We start from the raw sequence: 20,838 nt of genomic DNA, 5'->3' as shown, positions 1-20,838 counted from the left end.
AAGCGCACAATCTCACTCACCAAATGATTCGATATTCTCTCTCTCTCTCTCATTCTCGTACCCCACTCGTTTCTCTTTTCAAAAGATTTCTGTCCAGTCCCAGCAACAACCACCTTTACCACCCACTTTTTTTTTTCTTTTTTTTTTTTGCACAGGGAATGTGTATTTGAGTTAAAAGCTCTTTTTTAATTTTTACCGGGATTTATTTTTTTTTCTTTCGTTTATTTTTTTTTTTTTTTTGCTTTCATATATATATACTTTGTATATAAATTTCTACGCGTATGAGTTTCGGGTCTTTTACTTTACTCTTTTCTTCTTTTGTTATGTGTATATCTGTCTTCTCTTTTTAATCTTTGTCATACACTTTCCCCAACAATTTTACTTTGTTTGAGAAAAAAGTCTTTCTCGTTTATTGCGCTTAGAATTCGTTTTTTTTTTTTTTTCTTTAAATACTGGTATACGCATAAATATATATGTATATATCTAATTTTTTTTGTTCAGTTCAAAGTCTTTGATGGCTTATATCTTTTATTTTTCTCTCCTTTTTAAATATCTAAGTTTATTTAAATCGAGATTTAAATTAATTCCTCACTTTTCTTTTATGAAATATATTAATCTCGGAAAATCTCATTCTCTTGAGATATAATTTCCCGAGGCTGATTTCTTGTATTTTTTTTAATTATATTTCGTTTTTTTTCTTTTTACGTTAAAATTTTTTTTTAGACTTTATTTATTCAAACATTCATGATAAAAACTTCCATTTGTACTAAAAAAAAAGAGTATATTGAAAAACTTTTTTTTTATTAAAATTATTTAAAAATATTTCCACCGATGTTTTTTCTACGTTTCATTTTTATTTTCTATTTTCTTCTATAATTTCTATATTTTATTTATTTATAATTTATTTGTTTCTCCGGTTTTTTGGTCTTCATTTCTTATTTATATCGATGTTATTAATATTGTTTCGTTTCTTTTATTATTTTTTATTAAATTTTTTCTACAATTTTTTTCTCTTGCTTCTTCTTCCGCTTTTTCTTCATTAATTTTTTTTTAATTTAAATTATTATCTAAATTTTGAATTATAGTGAGAATTCGTTTACTATTTTAAATTAGAAATTATCACTAATTTTTAATAAATTATACTAATTTACTAAAATTTTTAATGAAAATAACTAAAAATCACAATTCACAAAATTAGTGAACAAATTCTCACCAAATTGAAATTTAGAGAGTATTTTTTGTTATTTAAAGAAGAAAAAGAAGATGAACAACGAAACAATGTGAGAAAAAAAGAAATATTTTATTTTCCCTCTCTCTATATTCTCTTTATTCCCTGTTTTTGTTATTTTCTTCGCGCTACTTCCCGCATCTCTTTTTTTTAATCTTTATCACATACAAAAAGGCCATTGCTGACCATTTTATTTTGCCTTCTGTCTCCTTCAATCTCTTAAACCCTCAATCTCGATTTGATTGTTCTATTTAATTCCTTTTATTCTCCCCCGCCCTCACCTCTTGATTTATTTAATTTTCTCTTTCTGTTTCTCCATTTGCTATTCTTCTTCTTCTTTTTCTTTTTTTTCTTATTTTATTTCCCTTTTGCTTCCTCTTTGTTAAAATAAAATGTCAGCTGCCCCCCTTTATTTTTTTTTATTCCATTCTATTTTCTATATTATTTATATTCTCATTCTTTGTGATCTGTGGGATTTGTCATATATCTGAATCTATAACTATTACAATAACTCTATATGCGGACAAAGTAAAATAGCCATAGCGCGGAGCTGAAAAGTGAAACATACAACGTATATACGTACAACACATACGGGGGGGCCACATATACGGTATATCCTATCCCGTCCTCCTATCTATTATTTTTAAGCCTCCCCCTCCCCCTTCTTAGCCCTCACTAGCTCAATCCAACGATCGAGCAACGACTCAACTTGTCACTCTCTGTTTGACTGTTCTATCTCTCTCTCACTCCCTCTTCCATTGAGGCCCTCGATCATCACCGTCACAGTCAGTCGACTATTAAATATAAAAGGGGTTCCTCGACATTACACACGCGGTAATTGTGCGTGCTTCGCGTTTTATTTGCCGATTTATTTTCTCAGATAAGGCGCGTACCCGCAAATTTTACAATTTTATTTCCTATATATTAGAGACGCATATGATTATGTTCTAAAAATCATTATAGTTAGAATATTCATATTATATATGGAATTTCATTTGTCATAATTATTTTTGAGACGAATTTTTAGGGGGCACATGATTATTCACGAAGCTGAAGTACGCAACGTTTATGATAAACGATTTTTAAAGAAATAATTTTTTAAAATGAAAAATTCTATAATTTTTTGCCTAAAAAATATTTTTTTATAATTTGTTGATTAATGAAAACTACAAGAAATATTTTTTAGGTGAAAAATTATAGAATTTTTCATTTTAAAAAATTATTTCTTTAAAAATCGTTTATTATAAACGTTTCGTACTTCAGCTTCGTGATTATTCCATATAATGTGAATCATTTAGAAATTTCATTTTATAGAATTTTATTTTATTGGAATTTGTGTTTTTCGAATTAACGTTTAATAGAATTTAAATTAAGGCTACTGAAAATTCTCATGTAGGATCTTATATAGGATCTCACATAAATTTATATATTAAAATCCACATAAAATCCTATGTGTCATGTAAGAAACTATATAAAGGATCTTATGAAAAATCATATAGGAAATTGAGACATGATTTGAAGTGGGATTCGATGTAAATTTTTATAAACGTATTCTTAAGTAATAAATTATGTAAATTCCTATGTGAAATCCTACAATTTTTTCTGGTCACATTTTTTCCTTCAATTTCTTATGTCAATTTCCTTCGTGTTTTCTCATATTAAAAAACATACTAAAATTCATTGCTCAATCCTTAACCAGAAATTTTCCTATATCAAATCATATATCAAATCTTTTTTCGATTCTTGAATAAAAAATTATTACAAAAAATCTGCCATGAAATCATATTAAAAATCCTCACGTGGGATCATATATATGATTGATTTGAACATAAGAAATCATATAGGATTTCATGTAGAATCTGAAATATCTATATCTAAGATTTCACATAGAATTATATAAAGGAAACAATATAGGATTTTTCAGTTGGCAGACGGCAATTTATAAAAATTAAAAATTATTTAATTAAAAATCAAATAATATTACTGCAATTCATCTGAAAAGAAAAAAAATTGTGCTTTGCAATACACCTTCTGAATTAGAGTCTCAGCTTTTATAGTATTCAAGACTGATCTCAACTGTGAGAAAAAAAATTATCACCATCTGGCGGCGTAAGAGTGGAACTATGATGATCTACATCTGTATCTTAGATGGACAAATAAAACAGTGAAATCCACACATGACATCCCACATAAATTCCTATATGATTAATTCTTACATGAGATCCTATGTAGGATCCTATATAGGATTTTATGTATGATCCTATATAAGATCATACATAAGATGTTACATGGATTTTTATATATATTCCTGTATGATAAATTCTAACATGATATGTAGGAAATTATATAGGAAATTATATGGGAAATTCCACACGGAGAGAAAAATCTGCCTTTTATAGTATAGAAAGGTTTACATTTAATGCACAGAAATTTTCTATGCTATATAGACATGAAATTTGAGTAATTATAGTACAATCGTATGTCTTTTTAGCATGAAACTTGTCTATGCTAATAAAGTTTGTCATATAGCCTCTTATTACATACTTATTATACTTTTAATCCAACGGCGCCATGCGAAGATCGCACATAACATCATCCTACTATGTTTGCATAAGTTCTATGCTTTTTCGGGGATAGACTCTTGCAACTGGCGATTAGGGCAGTTCCAATTAAGTAAAGGTGGGCGTGGCCTAATCGCCAGTTGCAAGAGTCTATCCCCGAAAAAGCATAGAACTTATGCAAACATAGTAGGATGATGTTATGTGCGATCTTCGCATGGCGTTGTTGCTATTAAACTACATGTTTCGTACTATAGAAGCATATATACTATGCTTTTTTAGTACGGACAAATACTATCCTAAAAATTCTCAAATCTTTGCTCTATTAGTATGAAAAGTTTAAAGAAAAATAGCAGCAATCTATTTCATACTATAAAAGGCAGATTTTTCTCTCCGTGCAATATAGATGTAGATCATCATAGTTCCACTCTTACGCCGCCAGATGGTGATAATTTTTTTTCTCACAGTTGAGATCAGTCTTGAATACTATAAAAGCTGAGACTCTAACTCAGAAGGTGTATTGCAAAGCACAATTTTTTTTCTTTTCAGATGAATTGCAGTAATATTATTTGATTTTTAATTTTTATAAATTTCTAAGTAATCAAATTTTTATTTAACAAAATATTTTTTCAACATAAATTCCATTCAGCACTCTTTTTATTCAAAAGAATTCTTCTTAACACGAATTTCCGACTGAGTTGAATTTTTAAATGCCAGAATTTTCATTAAACCAAATCTTCATTTGTCCGAATTTTTATTAACACAAAATGTCATTTAATAGAAATCTTAAAACTTAGAATTTTCATTTATCCTACGTTGCAAATGGTCGAATAATCAAATGGCAGAAATATTTCGGCGCCAATTTTAAAATTGACCAATCAGAAACTGTCAAGAAAATTGTGATTGGTCAATTTTAAAATTGGCGCCGAAATATTTCTGCCATTTAATTATTTTTTATTTTAACCAAACATTTGGTTAGTTTGAACATTTTTAAATTCTAGCCAAAATTTAGTTACTATAACAAAATAATTTGGTTAACACAACAAAATAGTTTGGTCTAAAAAACCAAATGATCGTTTGTAATCCTAACCAAAATTTGGTTGCGACAACCTAATAATTTGATTCGCTCTCAGCTTATAGCTTAAGAGAATAGTTAGTTCCAAATTTTGGTTGCTCTGACTAAACCTTTTTCTCAGTGTAACAAAACAAAATTTGATAGAAATTTTAATCTCTTTATTTTTATAGAAGTGAAAATGTAATGGTTAAGATAACCTAATTCAAATATGAAGTTACGGTCTTTCAGTTTTGCACGGCAGAATTATATATATATATATATATATATACTAGGGGGCTACGCCCCCTGCGCGCTTCGCGCGCCAACCCCCGTTCTCTAAAATTTTCGAGACAAATTCTGAATGGTACGTAAATTGCATGGTAGGCGAGTACAGCGAATTCCAGCGTAGTGTCGAAATTCCCCCCTCCCCTCTTCCTCTCCTTTTCCCCTCCCCCCACCCTAAATGTAGAGGTTAAGATCGTTTCAAGACTCTGAATATAGCTGCAAGTCCCCCCCTCCCTTCTCTTCTACCCCCCTTCTCTTGACTTGCGGCTATATTCAGAGTCTTAAAACAGCAGCGGCGATATCTTTTTGTAATATAGAGATATACCTATATATTAAATTAAATTTAACTCAATTTTGAATTTTTGAGGTTATGATGGTATTTTAGTTTTTAATTTTGATCTAGTTTTAAGGTTATGTAACTTAAAATCTTACCTTGAATTTTGACGTTATATTCGCTCTCTTGATCCAGAAATTGACCTAATTTTGAGGTTATGTTTGACGATTTTAATCCCAAACCCAACGTCCTCTTGATTTGTTGGTATTTTGACCCTGAACTTTGACCTAATTTTGAGGTTCAGTTTGGTTCAGAACCAAAATATTATCAAACTTGAAAGCATAATCTTAAAATTAGGTCAAGAAGAGCTTGGTTTGAGGTTAAAATCACAGTTTTTTTTTGCAATATAGGGATATATACATATAGGGGAGAGTGGACAACAGTGCGGGTAGTGTTTACAATCCATATGATTTTTTAAATTTTGAATTGAAATATCTATTTTTAAAAATAAGAATTGGAATGTTGACTAGTCGAAAAATTTATTAGTTATAAATTTTTAATAAAGTATAGTATTCAAAAGTTAAAATAACATCCGTTTTTGAAAGAAATATGAGTTAAAAGATCTGTAATTCAACATAGCTATGTGGGGTCGGAGTACACGGTTCGTATTCCAAGGGTCCTGGGTTCGATTCTCCATGCGTGTGAGATTTTTCAAAATTATTCTTAATTGTATAATATATTGTATATATATTTAATTTAATCTTAAATGAAAATATAAGTTAGGAATAAAAAAAAATTATAAGAACTGTCACTTATTAAAAATTTTTTAAAAAATCATATCAGAAAACAAAAAGAATTACTGTCAAAAGAATAAACCAACTGAACATGCAACAAAACGAAGGAATCTATTTTGAACCTATTTTAATTCTAATTAAACGTATAATAAGGCTACCAAATAATATAGAACAATACCTACACCTTAATTCAGATCTTACCAATGAAAAATATATTATAGAGATTTGAAAGTTCTCAAAATAATATGGAAGACTGTTTGTTCTATTAACAAAGAAAAGGGAACAAAGAGCTTTATTAACAATTCATATTGCATAGAAATGAAATTCGCATAAAAAATCAGTTAATAAATTTTTTATCATAATTTTAAAAATTTTATTATAAATTAAATTGAAAATTAATTAAGAGATTACGTAGATAAGTTTTGAATTTTTTAAAAACTAATTTTTTAAATTGATATTAAAATTAATAAAACTAAAAAAACTACCTATATTGAACTAAATTTTTTCAAAATTAATTAATCTGCGCTAAGAATTCAAATTTATTTGAAAAAAAATGTTTCTTTCATGAACGTATGTTATATACTTACCTATACCAACGAATTTTTTTTTTTTTTTATTTATTTAAAAGCTGTTAGTTTCTATTATGTGAGAATCGTGAGAATATTTTTTTTTTTAAAGAGCGAATTTTTAAAATGAATTTTTAAAAATTTTTGATAAAAATTTTACAAGAAGGAAGAGTTAATCCAACTCACTTTTGTATTTAACTCCAATAATTTTTCCCAACTTTCATTGCTATTATAAACTCACCAAATTTTTTTCACAGTGTATAAAGGTAATTATTTTGAAGGATTTATTTTTTAAGAGGATTTAATTTACTTTATTTATTAATTTAAAATATAAAAATTTAAAGGATAGACGTAAAATGTTGGAAAATGAAAAGGATTATTGAATTTACATATATATGAAAGAGAAAGGTGCATAAATACACTCATACATATATATATATATTAGGTATACATCTAACTGCATATATTGATTTATTTATATTGCATTACAGACATGATCTTTTATAAACTTATAATGATTTTTTTTTAATTCTTATAGCGTATTTGATAAATGTTAATTTACTTATACAACAGATAACAGTACATAAAGTGTACATGTAATTTTTTTTTATTTTCCTACAATCTATTATATATGTACTTATCTAATATTAACATTAATAAATTTTTACAATTTGTTTATTTATTTGAAACTTGTGTTTTTACTTTATAAATTATATTGTCTAAAAATTTTGATTTTTAATATTAAAAAATTTAAGTCTAAAAAAAGAATGTACTCAAACTAAAATAATAATATTATTTTACCAAAAGGGAACGTGTAAACAAATTTAAATAATAATAATAATAATATTAAATAGATAAAAATAATTTTTTTCAATTTATCCTATAAAATTTTATATATTTTATTGAAAATTTTTAACTAGGTATTTCTTTTTTTTTAATTAATCAGAGAAAATACGTTTATATTACTTTTACAAACTTTTAGACATTGGATAATTTTATTCTAAAATTGTTTTTATCGAACAATTTATTTTGAACTTTATAATTAAAAATGTCATTCGATATAGGTAAACTTTAGAGAGACTCTCATTTAAAAATTAAAAGTGAATTAATAATTTTAAAAAATAAATCTTACTTTATTTAAAAAATTCCATGTAAATGAATAATTTTTTTCCAATTAAAATACCTAAATGTAAATTCTAAAAATTGTGTAAAAAAAAGTAATATTTACTATTTGTTATGTATTTTTTTATAAATATTATTTTATAGTATCGTTTAATAAAATTTATTATATATTTATTTAAATATTTGAAATTTTATTTAAATTAAAATATTAACTATCTACTTATTATTCAATCTAAATGTAAATAATTATTTTTATAAATTTATTTATTTAATTATTTAAATATGCATTATAGATATAATAAATTATAAATACATATTATGAATATTAACATTTGATTTAAATTTACAAAAGGAAATTTTCTAAATTTATTTATTATTGAATTACATAATTTTCTATTCAAAAAATGTTATTTTCATTATTAATTTTTAGTTTTCCTAATTTATAAATTTTAAAAAATAATAATAAATTATAACTTATAATCATAGTCAACATTTTTGAAAAAATATTACCCCCCCCCCCTACTTTTTTTTATATAACCCGAAAATATTTTTCTAACTTCGCCCCTGGTCGATTAATTTCTAATTTTAAATTGTTGAATAGAATGTAAATTTTTAATGTATAACTTTTATTGTATTAAAATATTTTTTTTTTATTTAAAAAAAAAATTAGAAGAATGAAAAAATTAATAAAAAAAAAAATTTTTTTTTACAATATATATAACAATTAATAGGATAATATAAAAAAATACATCAAAATATATATGTACAGAATTTAATAAAATATAAATTCTAATCAAAACTACTGTGTATTTTTATTTTCAATTAAATATATTAAGGGAACATATATAAAGAATTTAAAATAAATATTCTTCATGCATTATAATATTTCAAACTTTTAAATTGCATTGTGTTTTCAAACCATATCATTGCGTTGTCATGGAAACGCCAAATATGGCGGATCTTCTTGTGCGTCGGCGCACTCAACACATTTATGCGTGACTGCACGTGTACATTCGTGGTGTGTTTACAGTGTCATTTTTTTCAAATTATATGTATTATTTCTAAAAATATATCAAAAAACAGTTAATTGTTTTTATCTCAATAAATAATTCACATAAAATCACCTGTCAAATAAATTTAAGAAAATATTTCTCTTAATTCTATATTATTCAATTGAAAAACAATTTCAAACTTTTCATATACATTTTATCTTGTGTGTGATAAATATATCTTGTTCAAATAAATATGTCTATATTACTATAGTAAAAAGAAGATGAATTGTTTCATATATCTATCACTGTGGCATCATCATTGTATTAAATAAAATTCACGTTTTATGAAATATATAATACAAAAGTGTTTTTCGAATTTAAAAAATCAACTGCGTTTACACACATGTTATTATCTTTTTCTTTTTTTTGATTTCGAGTAAAGCTATATATTTATATGATTGCGAAGATTACATTCTCACGTCAATAAACTGTGTGCCAGCAGGAAGTGCGACATCACTCTCGATATATATATATATAGGTATATAGTAAATGTTCCCCCGTCGTTGTCGACCACCGACTGTTCACGAACACCAGGTATTCATCGTAGGTGTGTGATTATGAAAACAAACGTGCTCATCGCAAAAAAAATCATTTCAAAAGAGGTATGTGCATTTAAAAAACAAAAAAAATTCTATCGCCTCTCATTTAAATGTCAACAATTGATAAAAAAACATCATCATCTTGTCATCATAAGAATAAAAAATCCTCAAAACCAAAGGTTAGACAGAAATTAAATTTCAACGATGATCAACCAATAAATTCTAACCTCAAAATTTGTTATCCCAATTATAATTGTGAAAATTCAAAAACAAATGTTTTATCCAATGAAAATAAACAATTATTAGTATCCGAATGGTTAATGAATGAGGAAAATGATTTTATAAAATCAGAAAATTTAATTTCACAATCCACATTATTAAATGATGAAAATAATATTTCAAAATTAGAAAATTTAATTTTCCCATCATCACCAATATTAAGTTCATCATTTACAAAACGTTCATCTAAATCGCCAATTATTAAAACAACAATTAAACGACCACGACGACAATTAATTCTAGATAATGATTTAAATCAAGTGAAAAATTCATTAAAAATAAAAAAAAATGATTTATTTAATTTATCATCATCATTGACGGATGAAAATCAAGAAATTAAATTTCAAATACATGAAAAAAGTCCGGAGAAATTTTTTTTAACAACAACACCAACGACAAGTAATATTAAAAAATCACCAATTCTTGGTGGTAAAATTCTTGCTAAAAAAATTGAACGACAAAAAAATTTATCACGACAAAATAAAACAAATGAGACTATAAAAACTGTTGACAGTAGTTTAAAATTTAAAATTGAACCAAATATTTCATTAACTGAAATTTCTAATGATAAATGTAATTTATCGCAAATAGTTGATGAGACATTTTTCGAAGAAGAAGAAGTGAAAAAAGAAGTATCAGAAAAAATTGATAATTATGAAGAAGTCGAATTGAAAAAAGAAGAATTAACACAGAAAATTGATGATTTTGAAGAAGAAGAAGAAAAAGAAGAAATAAAAGAAGAAACGTCACAAAAAATCGATGATTGTGAAGAAGAAGAAGAAAGGGAAGAAATAAAAGAAGAAGCATCACAAAGAATCGATGATTATGAAGAAGAAGAGGAGAAAAAAGAGAAAAAACTAAAAGAAGAAGAAGAAGAAGAAGAAGAAGGATCACAAAGAATCGATGATGATGATGATGATGATGATGTGATTGAATCTGAAAAAAGTGAGAGTTTTATTATTGAAGACGATGATACGCCGGGTGTTATCGTGAATAATTATTGTTTAAAGAAAACAATTACAAATGAAAATATTCTATCATGTAAATCGCCCATGGATTCACAGGATACATTTTTTTCTAAAGCTGAAAGTCAACAATCATTATTGACAATTCAACCATCGCAAAGAATTTCCGAGATATCATCAACGAGATATCATCATCCAAATAATTCAACTGAAATTATTAATATCATAAGCAATGAAACTTCATCACCGAAACCAATTTTAGAATCATTCAGTAATATTGTTAAGAGTGAGAAAAAGAAGAGAAAATTCAAAAAGTAAGTTTTTTTTTGAATTTACATTTACCTGATGTTCTAAACGTTTAAATAAATGAAATAATTTTTTTTTTGGTTTTTTTTTAAATTACTAAAAAAAATTAAAAACTTACATTAAACATTTAATAATTACAGACTTTGGATTATACGACTTTTTCCGTCATTTTTCGATTTGTTTTAATAAAATGCGAATTTTTTGGATTTTTTTTTATAAAAATTTTTAAACAAAATACGTCTTTTTTAGTATACAATGCACATCTTTTTTATTTCAATTATTTAACAAATTTTTAACTAAAATTCTTGACTAAATTAATTATTTTTAATAATTTTAATGAAATTCTTCACAAATTCAAATATCTCAAACTATTTTTTAATTAAAATTTTTATAAAATTTAAGTAATAATTGTTTATAATTTTTTAAAAAAAATTAGCAAATAAAATTATTAAAAATGTTTAATTCAAAATCACATGAAATTTAATTATTTGCAAAAATTTTAATTATTTTTAATGATTTTTATAAATATTCTTCTTAAATTGAATTATCTAAATTCATTTTTCAATTATAAACTTTTGGAATTTTAACTTTTAAAATTTAATTATTTTCAAAAATTTCTATTTAAAAGCTTCTAAAATTTAATTATTTCTAAAATTTTACGAAGCTGAAGTACGCAACGTTTATGATAAACGATTTTTAAAGAAATAATTTTTTAAAATGAAAAATTCTATAATTTTTTTCCCTAAAAAATATTTTTTGTAGTTTTTTATTAATCAACAAATTATAAAAAAATATTTTTTAGACAAAATATTAGAGAACTTTTTAATTTAAAAAATTATTTCTTTTAAAATCGTTTATTTATCATAAATGTTGCTTACTTCAGCTTTGTAAAATTTTCACATCTAAAATTTTTTGAAATTTAATAATTTCAATTATAACTCTCATGAAATTCAATTATTTTTGATGATTTTTTTTTATAATATTCTTCAAAAATTCAATTATCTAAAACCATTTTTCACTTGAAAAGTTTTCGAATTATTGTATTTTGTTTTGCAATTACTAATAAAATTTTTTAGTAACAAAAAATCATCAAAAAAATTTAATTAAAAATCACTTAAAGTTCAATTAATTCCAAAAAATCCAAAATTTTAAATCTTTGAAAATTCAATTACTTTAAAAAAAATGTTATCTAAAATTATTTGATAAATTATTTTTAGTTCTGTAAAATTTAATTATTGTTTGAAAATTAACAAAATCTTCTGAAATTCAATTATTTCTAATAATTTCAACTTTAATTCTTCCACAAATTATTATTATTTAAAAAAAATTTTTTATTTAAAAATCTGTAAAACTTAATTAAATATTGCCTGAAATTTTTTTGACCATCAAAACTAAAAAACTATGACAAAATTTTTAATTCGAATAAATTGCCTAAATCAGACTTCAAAAAATTATAAAAATTGAACTTTAAGAATTTTTTTTTTTTAGAAATTTGTCCTACACCCAAAGAAAAGATTTCTTTGATTTAAAGAAACCAGTTTCTTTGACTTGTTTTCTTTGATTCAAAATAAAATTTTCTTTAAAACAAAAAAAAGCTTCTTATTTTCAAAAAAAAAAAAAAAATTCTTTCATTTAAAAAAATTTTCTTTGAATGAAAGAAATTTGTGCATTAAATCAAAGAAATTCTAATATTAATATAGGGTCAAAGAAACATTTATTTGAATTAAATAACAAATTTCTTTAAAACGAAGATAATTTTGTTTGAATCAAAGATAATTTTTTTTTGAAACAAATAAATTTTCTTTGAATCAACAAAAAAAATTTGTAGTTAACAAATTTTTCATTCATTTGAACTTTAGGCACAAATTATTATTATTTTTTAAAAATATTTATCTCAGAAATTAGTAAATATATTTATTTCAAATATATGGGTTCAAAATAAATTTTATTTGATTTAAATAAAATTTTAATTTTTTAGAACCAAAAATAATTTTTTTTTTTTGAATTAAATAAATTTTTTTTCCTAATGAAATAAATTTGTTTTCTAAATATATTTATTAAGATTAACATTATTCAAAGAAAACATATTTGTTTTAGAAGTAAATTATTTATTTTGTTTCAAATAATAATTTGCTCCAATTAAATATTTATTTGCTTTAAATAAATATTATTTTGTTTAAATTTAATTTTATTGTCGACATAAAAATGATTATAGCTATATAGTTTCTTTTTGAGTTTTAATATTAAGAATAACATTTTCTCAATGAATCCTTAAAATTAAATTGCAATTTAAATAAAATAATACAATAATTAATCATTTTTCACTTAAAGTTTATCCATAAAATTTTCCAACCTATGAACTGTAGATAAAGCAGATAATTAAAAAGAGCGAAATTTAAATCACTTTGAATTTTAATCATAATTTTATTAATTTTTATCATCAATAAATAATAGTTTTTGCCAAATGAAGATTTTTATAAATTAAAAAATAAGTTTATTATGTATTATATTTTTATTTAAATAATTAATTTTTTTTTTTCAAACAATTATTTCTGATTGCAGAGGCAGTTTTGCGGCAAAATTACGAACCATAGTGGACACAGAAATTTCCTTTTTACGAATATGGAAACATCAATTGAAACAATCAACATTTCAAACTCATAATTCTCAGTTCGTTGAATTATGTATTCAAAAATTATATAATGCATACAATAGACAATTTGCAGAATGTTTTTTAATTTATGATGAATTTAATTTATTAAAAAACCTCTTTAAATTGAACACTAAAATAAATAATGATAATGATGATTCTCAAAATGTTAATGCTCAAAGTGTTAATATGAAAATGTTAACATTAATGTTTGTTCAAGAATTTATTGGAGAATTAAAAGCAAATATTGGTGATAATTTAAAAGTATATTCGCCCTTGGAAATTATTGATGAGAAAAATTTAACTTTAAGTGTCATGTACTTTACAGTTGATAAAAAAGTGAATTTTAAAATATTTCATGAAAAATCTAACGAAAATTCAATTAATAAAAGAATTGAAAACTTCGATTGTCCCTGTATTAAAGAGGGGAAAATTGTCGAAAATTGTCATATTAGACTAGCTAATAATAAACCAAATGTGATAAAAGAGATTTTCAATAGTTCCTAAATGTTGTTAATTATAAACGAAAGTTATTTAATTTTATACTATTTTTGTATTTTTTGTTTAATTTTTTGAAAAAGTTAAATAATGCATAATGTCTTTAGTATATAACGTTTATATTTTTGAATATTGTAAGTTCGTTGTGATCTTTGTTATTACTATATTGTAGTCTTGAAGATTCATGTTCAATGGTCCTCTATAACATATATTTTTTTAAATTTTTAATAAATACAGTTTTTGGAAAAAAATTGTTCATTTTTCATGATTATTTTTTTTTTTTTGCAAAAGACAATTTTTAACTAAATATTTCTCCATAATTAATAAAAATAAAATTACTTTTGTTATTAGCAGTTTTGAAAGAGAAAATTCGAAATTTGGTAAAAAGAGTTTAAATATAATTTATGTATATATACAAAAGTTAGTTTAAAAGTTAAACTTCTAAATATCTTAAATTTTGATCAAATATATATGAGGTTTTTTCTTAGATAAAAGCCATCAAAAATTTAAAGGTATTGAATAAACTTTAAATACTTAATTATTTATTTGACAACATCAAGGTCATAAGTTAGAAAAAGAATGATCAATTTTTAAAATTTTAGGGAAGAAAAATTTGAATTTTTTTTTTTGAACGTAATTTAAATTTAAAATTTCCCGCCTTTATAGATTTATTCTTTTTTTTTTAATAGCAAACATTAATTTGCAAAACAAGACAAAAAATATTATTTTATTAGCTAAAAATTGATAAAATATTTTTCTAATTATTTAATAACATTTGCAATTTTTGTTTATATCAATAAATGATAAGACAGATTTCGTGTTTAGATACTAAGGGCGCACTCACACCTCTGGCTGCCTGCACAGGCAGCCTCCCACCACGCAGAAAACGTACAAGAGTAAGAGAGACAGAAAATTCAAATTTAAATCTACTGACTCTCTGATTGGCTCTCACTGGCTGCCTGTGCAGGCAGCCAGAGGTGTGAGTGCGCCCTAAGCAGCTAAGTAGTTCAAATTTTTCCCGTCATTGTCGTCAATACTAGTCAATACTATCAAAGAATAAAAATTGACATTACAATGTCTTATTTTTTCTCGAGAATTTAAACGATAAATCATTTTTTCTTAGTTAATTAATTAAAAACAGTGTGTTATTTAATTAAATAAGTAGTTGTTTGATAAACTATTGTTATTTGAAGGTAAGAAATGTTTGCATTATTTTATAATCAGGGAAATTTGACGTTTTTAACAAAGGGATGAGTCATTTGTCATTTCTTGAGTATATATCACAAATAAAGTAGAAATTAATTTTTTACACGTTTTTTTTTTTAATCACATTAAATTCTACAGAATTTTCTCGAAATACTATTTGAAAAATTAAAATTTCTTTTTGTAGAATCAATAATTTTATTTTTGTAAACATAACCTAGAAATTTAAAAAAAAAATTCTATTTTGGTGTCATTTTAAGACATTTTATTTAATAATTATATATATATATATATTTTTTTAAAGAATTTAAATTCTTTTTTTAATTAATATTTTCATATATAATTATTATATATAATATAATATATAATTTTCAAAAGCATATACCTTTTTTTCTTTTTCGGAGTTTTAAATTTCAAGTTTTAATAACAATGTTATTTAGTGTACAAATTTTTTGCTCTTTTAATTAACAAACAAAGTACAATTATTAACTTTTTATATGAAATAAAGCAAATTTTTTTTCTGAAAAAATAAAAATCACAAAGTATTAATATGAAAGAAAAAAAAAATTTAGTTCGATTTTTTGAGAATATTATTCCAACTCAAAAACTTCTTTCAAATATATATATATACTTAACTCAACAATACCTATACCTATTTCATGAATTGACCTTTAAAAACTTTTTGTAAATTCCAATTATTTAAGATATGTTAATAATAAAAACGATCATTTTTATTTTTTAAACGTTTGCACATTTTATATATTAATTAATTTTTGTGTCTTTTCAAATTTTATAAATTTGTGTTTTTAAATGTTTTTTGATTTATTCATGTGTTTTATTGTTTATTTTCTTAAAAAATTGATTATTCCTGTGGAATAGTTTTATTTTTTTTATTTATTTTATTATTATTATTATTATTATTATTATTATTATCAATTTTATATTTTAAAAAACCATTTAGTCATTTATTCTTAAAAAAAGTGATTTAGTTATTTATTTATTATTATTTATTTATTTTTATAAGTTTTTTACAATTATGAATTATTTATAAAGATTATTTAAATTCATTTATTTTTACTATTTGGAGAGAAATTAAATTATTAATTTAATAGTTGAATGTATAATTTCAATTATTTGATTTAAAAATTTTATCGGAAAAATTAATTATTATTTTTGAACTGAAAAATATTTTTATTTTCAATTTAATGATCATAAACTTTGTGAACTTCATTGATGTAAATTTTAAATATAATTTGAAGGTATTATTGATATTATTTCATTGAGTAATTCTAGATTTTCAATATTTTCGATTGAATATAGTTATAATTATTAAAAAAAAAATTGTTTAAGTTCTAATATGAAAAAAATTTTATTACTCTTAAAATCTTAACAATTTTTCTAATTCAAAAATTCTTTTATCTATTCGACTCAAAATTATATTCCATGAATTAACCATTTAATTTTTGATTTTTCTCTTAAATATTTTGTCGAGAAAATCTAGATTAGCTTAATTTCCATGAATTATAGACTTAACAAACTTTTATGAAAAAAAGAATTAAATTTTTTTTATATAATTGTTTTATTTAATTTATTATTATACTTTAAATTTTGTTAAAAAATTAATGATAACTAATGTTAACTAATTAAATTTAAAAATTAAAAATATCGATTTTTTTTATGTGTCTGAAGTTCATTTCATATTTTAATTTTTAAATTTTTTGAAAATAACTACAGGAATTGAAAAATAAAAATGTTAATTAAATATTTAATAAATTATTAATTTACTTTGTGATATAGAAAACAATATTTTTTAATAAAATTTGAAGTTAAAAATTTAGTAAACAAATTTTTCGTTTATCTATAAAAGTTGAAAAGTTCAGGCACATTTGTTTTGTGATTTCCGATATATAGGTATTTATTTTTATAAAATATATATCGTAAAAAAAAAATTAAGTGCCAATCGATATAATCACCTTCCATATATTTGATGATTTTTGTTTTTATTTTTATTTTAGGTGATCATGTCGATAGCACAAGATCGACCAGAATTATACGAGGAGGTAAAATTATATAAAAATGCCAGAGAACGTGAAAAATATGATAATCAAGCTGATTTATACGCAGTTGTTAATACTCTTCAGCATCTTGAAAAGGCCTACATTAGAGATTGTGTTACACCTAAAGAATATACAGCAGCGTGCAGTAAATTATTAGTTCAATATAGAGCAGCTTTCAAACAGGTAAATCTTGATTAAAGTAAATCTTAAATTATTATTAAATAATCTTACAGTTTTTTTAGTTTTAAAAAAAATTTCAGGCCTCGGATTACACGACTTTTTCGAATTTTTTTTTTGACTTATTTTAATAAAATGCGACTTTTTCGACATTTTAAAAATTTTTTTTACAAAGTTTTAAAACAAAATACGTTTTTTTAAGGATACAATGCAAATCTTCTTCAGATCTTCTTTATTTCAATTATAATTAAAAGAAATAGTTAAAAATTAATTTAATTAATTAATTTTTAACTAAAATTTTTAACTAAATTAATTATTTTTAATAATTTTAATGAAATTCTTCACAAATTAAATTATCTTAAACTATTTTTGAATTACAATTTTTATAAAATTTAATAATTGTTTATTATTTAAAAAAAAATTAGCAAATAAAATTACCAAAAATGTTTAATTCAAAAATCACTTGAAATTAAATTATTTGTAAAATTTTTAATTATTTTTAATAATTTTTTATAATATTCTTCGAAAATTCAATTATCTGAAAGCATTTTACAATGAAAAAAATTTAAAAATTCAATTTTTGTGTGTAATTTTTAATAAATTCTTCAGTTATTTTCAAAAATTTCAATAGAAATTCAATTATTTTCAAAATTTTAAATTTTAAATCAACTAAAATTCAATTATTTTCCAACATTTCAATTCATAATCAATTAAAATTCAATTATTTTCCAATATTTCGATTGAAATTACATTATTTTCAAAATTTTCAATTTAAAATCAACTAAAATTCATTTATTTTCAATAATTTCAATTCAAAAATCAACTAAAATTCAATTATTTTCAAAAATTTCAATTCAATATCAATTGAAATTTAATTATTTTCCAAAATTACAATTTAAAAGCTTCTAAAATTTAATTATTTCTAAAATTTTCCATATAAAATTTTTTCAAATTTAAATAATTTCAATTATAATTCTCGTGAAATCAAATTATTTTTAATGATTTTTATAATATTCTTCGAAAATTCAACTATCTCAAACCATTTTTCACTTAAAAAATTTTCAAATTATTGTATTTTTATCTGCAATTTCTAATAAATTTTTTAGTAACAGAAATTATCAAAAATTTTAAATTAAAAATCACTTGAAGTTTAATTAATTTCAAAAATCTAAATTGTAAATCTTTGAAAATTCAATTACTTTTAAAAAAATGTTATCTAAAATTATTTGATAAATTATTTTTAGTTATGTAAAATTTAATTATTGTCTGAAAATTAACCAAATCTTTTGAAATTCAATTATTTTTGAAAATTTCAACTTTAACTCTTCTAAAATTATTATTATTTAAAAAAAAATTTATTTAAAAATCTTTAAAACTTGATTAAGTTTTTGCCTGAAATTATTTTGATTATAAAAACTAAAAAACTATGACAAAATTTTTAATTCGAATAAATTTCTTAAATCAGACATCAAAAAATTATAAGAATGTAACTTCAAAAATATTTTTTGGAAATTTGTTCTACTTAAATAAAATTTTGAAAATTTGTCTTACAATTAGTTCAATTGTGAAATATTGGAAATAAATCTTCTTGATAATATTTTTATAGAATTATTCTCATTACAGAATTAATAAAATGAATTTATAACATTAGTTATTTATAGTAAAATATTCATTAACCAATTAAATTTTTTTAAAATAATAAAAATCGACTTTTTTCGATTTTTTTGGGAATATAAATCGACTAAAACGACTTTTTTTGTGTCTTAAAGTCGATCCAAGGCCTGCGAAATTATTATTTATAAAAATGTTTATTCAAATTATAAGATTTTAAACGAAAAAAATATTTTTCAAACGATTTTGATTAATAGTTTTTTTTTAAATTTGTAGGCAAAAAATTTCAATATTTTTCGCGTTAAGAATATTTTACTCTTTTTTTTTTATCGTTGATCATAAACATTGTGAACTTCACCGAAAATTTCCACTTGAAAATAAAAATTCATGAAATTTGAAAAATGAATTTTTGATCTTTCTCTGCAATTTAAAAATTGCGAATTTATTATTTTATATTCGTAAATATTTTATTTGATTTTGAGTGTTATTTTTAATTATTTTTTTTTTTTTTTTATTTTCAGGTTCAAAGCGATCAATATCCAACGATTGATGCTTTTGCGAGAGCTTTTAGGCTCGATTGTCCAGCGGCACTCGAAAGAATCAAAGAGGACAGACCAATAACGATAAAGGACGATAAGGGCAATACATCAAAATGCATTGCCGATATTGTTTCTTTATTTATCACCTTAATGGATAAACTACGTTTGGAAATCAAAGCAATGGATCAATTACATCCAGATCTTCGTGATCTTATGGATACAATGAATCGACTTAGCATTCTTCCCAGTGATTTTGATGGTAAAGAAAAAGTTTCCGAATGGCTTCAAACATTAAACAACATGTCAGCGTCTGATGAACTTTCCGACAATCAAGTCAGACAATTGATTTTCGATTTGGAAACATCTTACAATGCATTCAACAAAGTTCTCCATAATTCGTAGATTTTTAATTTCATATTTCTTTATTATCAAAAAAAAAAAAAAAAAAAAAATGCGATTCGAACACAATTGTTCGTAATTTTAGAACAAATTTAATTTCCCTTTCAACTTCATAGTAAGTAAAAAAAGGATTAAATCTTTATTTTCCTGTGGAAGAAAAAAAAAATTATATAAATGTAGATAGTTAAAAGCACTCAAACATCTAATTTTATACTTGGATATAAATCTAATACTTTTATTGTCACAATTTGTTGATTTACGACACAATAAAGTTATACTAATAGTTAGATATGCAATTTAAATTCGTTATTTATTATTTAATGATAAAAACAACCATTTATTGAAAAAATAGCGAATTCTAATTTTTTGAAATATACGACTAAAAAAATAATCATATAGACATTGAAGTTTTGGAAAAGTTTAATGAAATTTTAAGAAATGAAAAATTAAAAGGGAATATTAAATAATTCCCTTTGATCCATTTAAAAGAGAAAGTTTCACGAGTCGTATTTACAGGAATACGAAGTATGTAAATAAGGAAAAGCGGGCCTTCATCTCATTGGCCAGATAGGACGCAAAATACAATAACGGTTTAACTATTGACCAAACTAAACTAAATTAAACCGAACTGAACTAACAACTAACCCCTTCGGGGCTCTATGAAGAGGGGGGGGGGTTCAAG

General features: G+C 22.7%; 1 protein-coding gene across 1 annotated transcript; it reads left to right on the top strand.

Moving 5' to 3' along the window:
* Window positions 1-8,867: 8,867 nt before the first annotated feature.
* On the top strand, window positions 8,868-20,458 carry LOC127286316 (uncharacterized protein PF3D7_1120000). Its single transcript, XM_051312702.1, has 4 exons — window positions 8,868-11,030; window positions 13,585-14,176; window positions 17,389-17,613; window positions 19,740-20,458. Exons 1-4 carry the CDS (start codon window positions 9,583-9,585, stop codon window positions 20,157-20,159), a joined length of 2,685 nt encoding a protein of 894 aa, XP_051168659.1. The 5' UTR covers window positions 8,868-9,582; the 3' UTR covers window positions 20,160-20,458.
* The last annotated feature ends 380 nt before the right edge of the window (window positions 20,459-20,838 follow it).

This window comes from Leptopilina boulardi, unplaced genomic scaffold (genome assembly GCF_019393585.1).
Source record: "Leptopilina boulardi isolate dan_hultmark-lab unplaced genomic scaffold, ZJU_Lbou_2.1 LbouV2_352, whole genome shotgun sequence".
Taxonomy (NCBI): domain Eukaryota; kingdom Metazoa; phylum Arthropoda; class Insecta; order Hymenoptera; family Figitidae; genus Leptopilina; species Leptopilina boulardi.
This window is presented reverse-complemented; position numbering and strand designations above follow the sequence as displayed.

What these genes read in the sequence shown, in the direction of transcription:
- LOC127286316 (XM_051312702.1), top strand. Translation starts at nt 9,583, where the DNA reads ATGTCAACAATTGATAAAAAAACATCATCATCTTGTCATCATAAGAAT. An exon ending in AAGAAGAGAAAATTCAAAAA is followed by an intron (nt 11,031 to 13,584) that starts GTAAGTTTTTTT and finishes TTCTGATTGCAG; the next exon opens with AGGCAGTTTTGCGGCAAAAT. An exon ending in AAGAGATTTTCAATAGTTCC is followed by an intron (nt 14,177 to 17,388) that starts TAAATGTTGTTA and finishes TTTTTATTTTAG; the next exon opens with GTGATCATGTCGATAGCACA.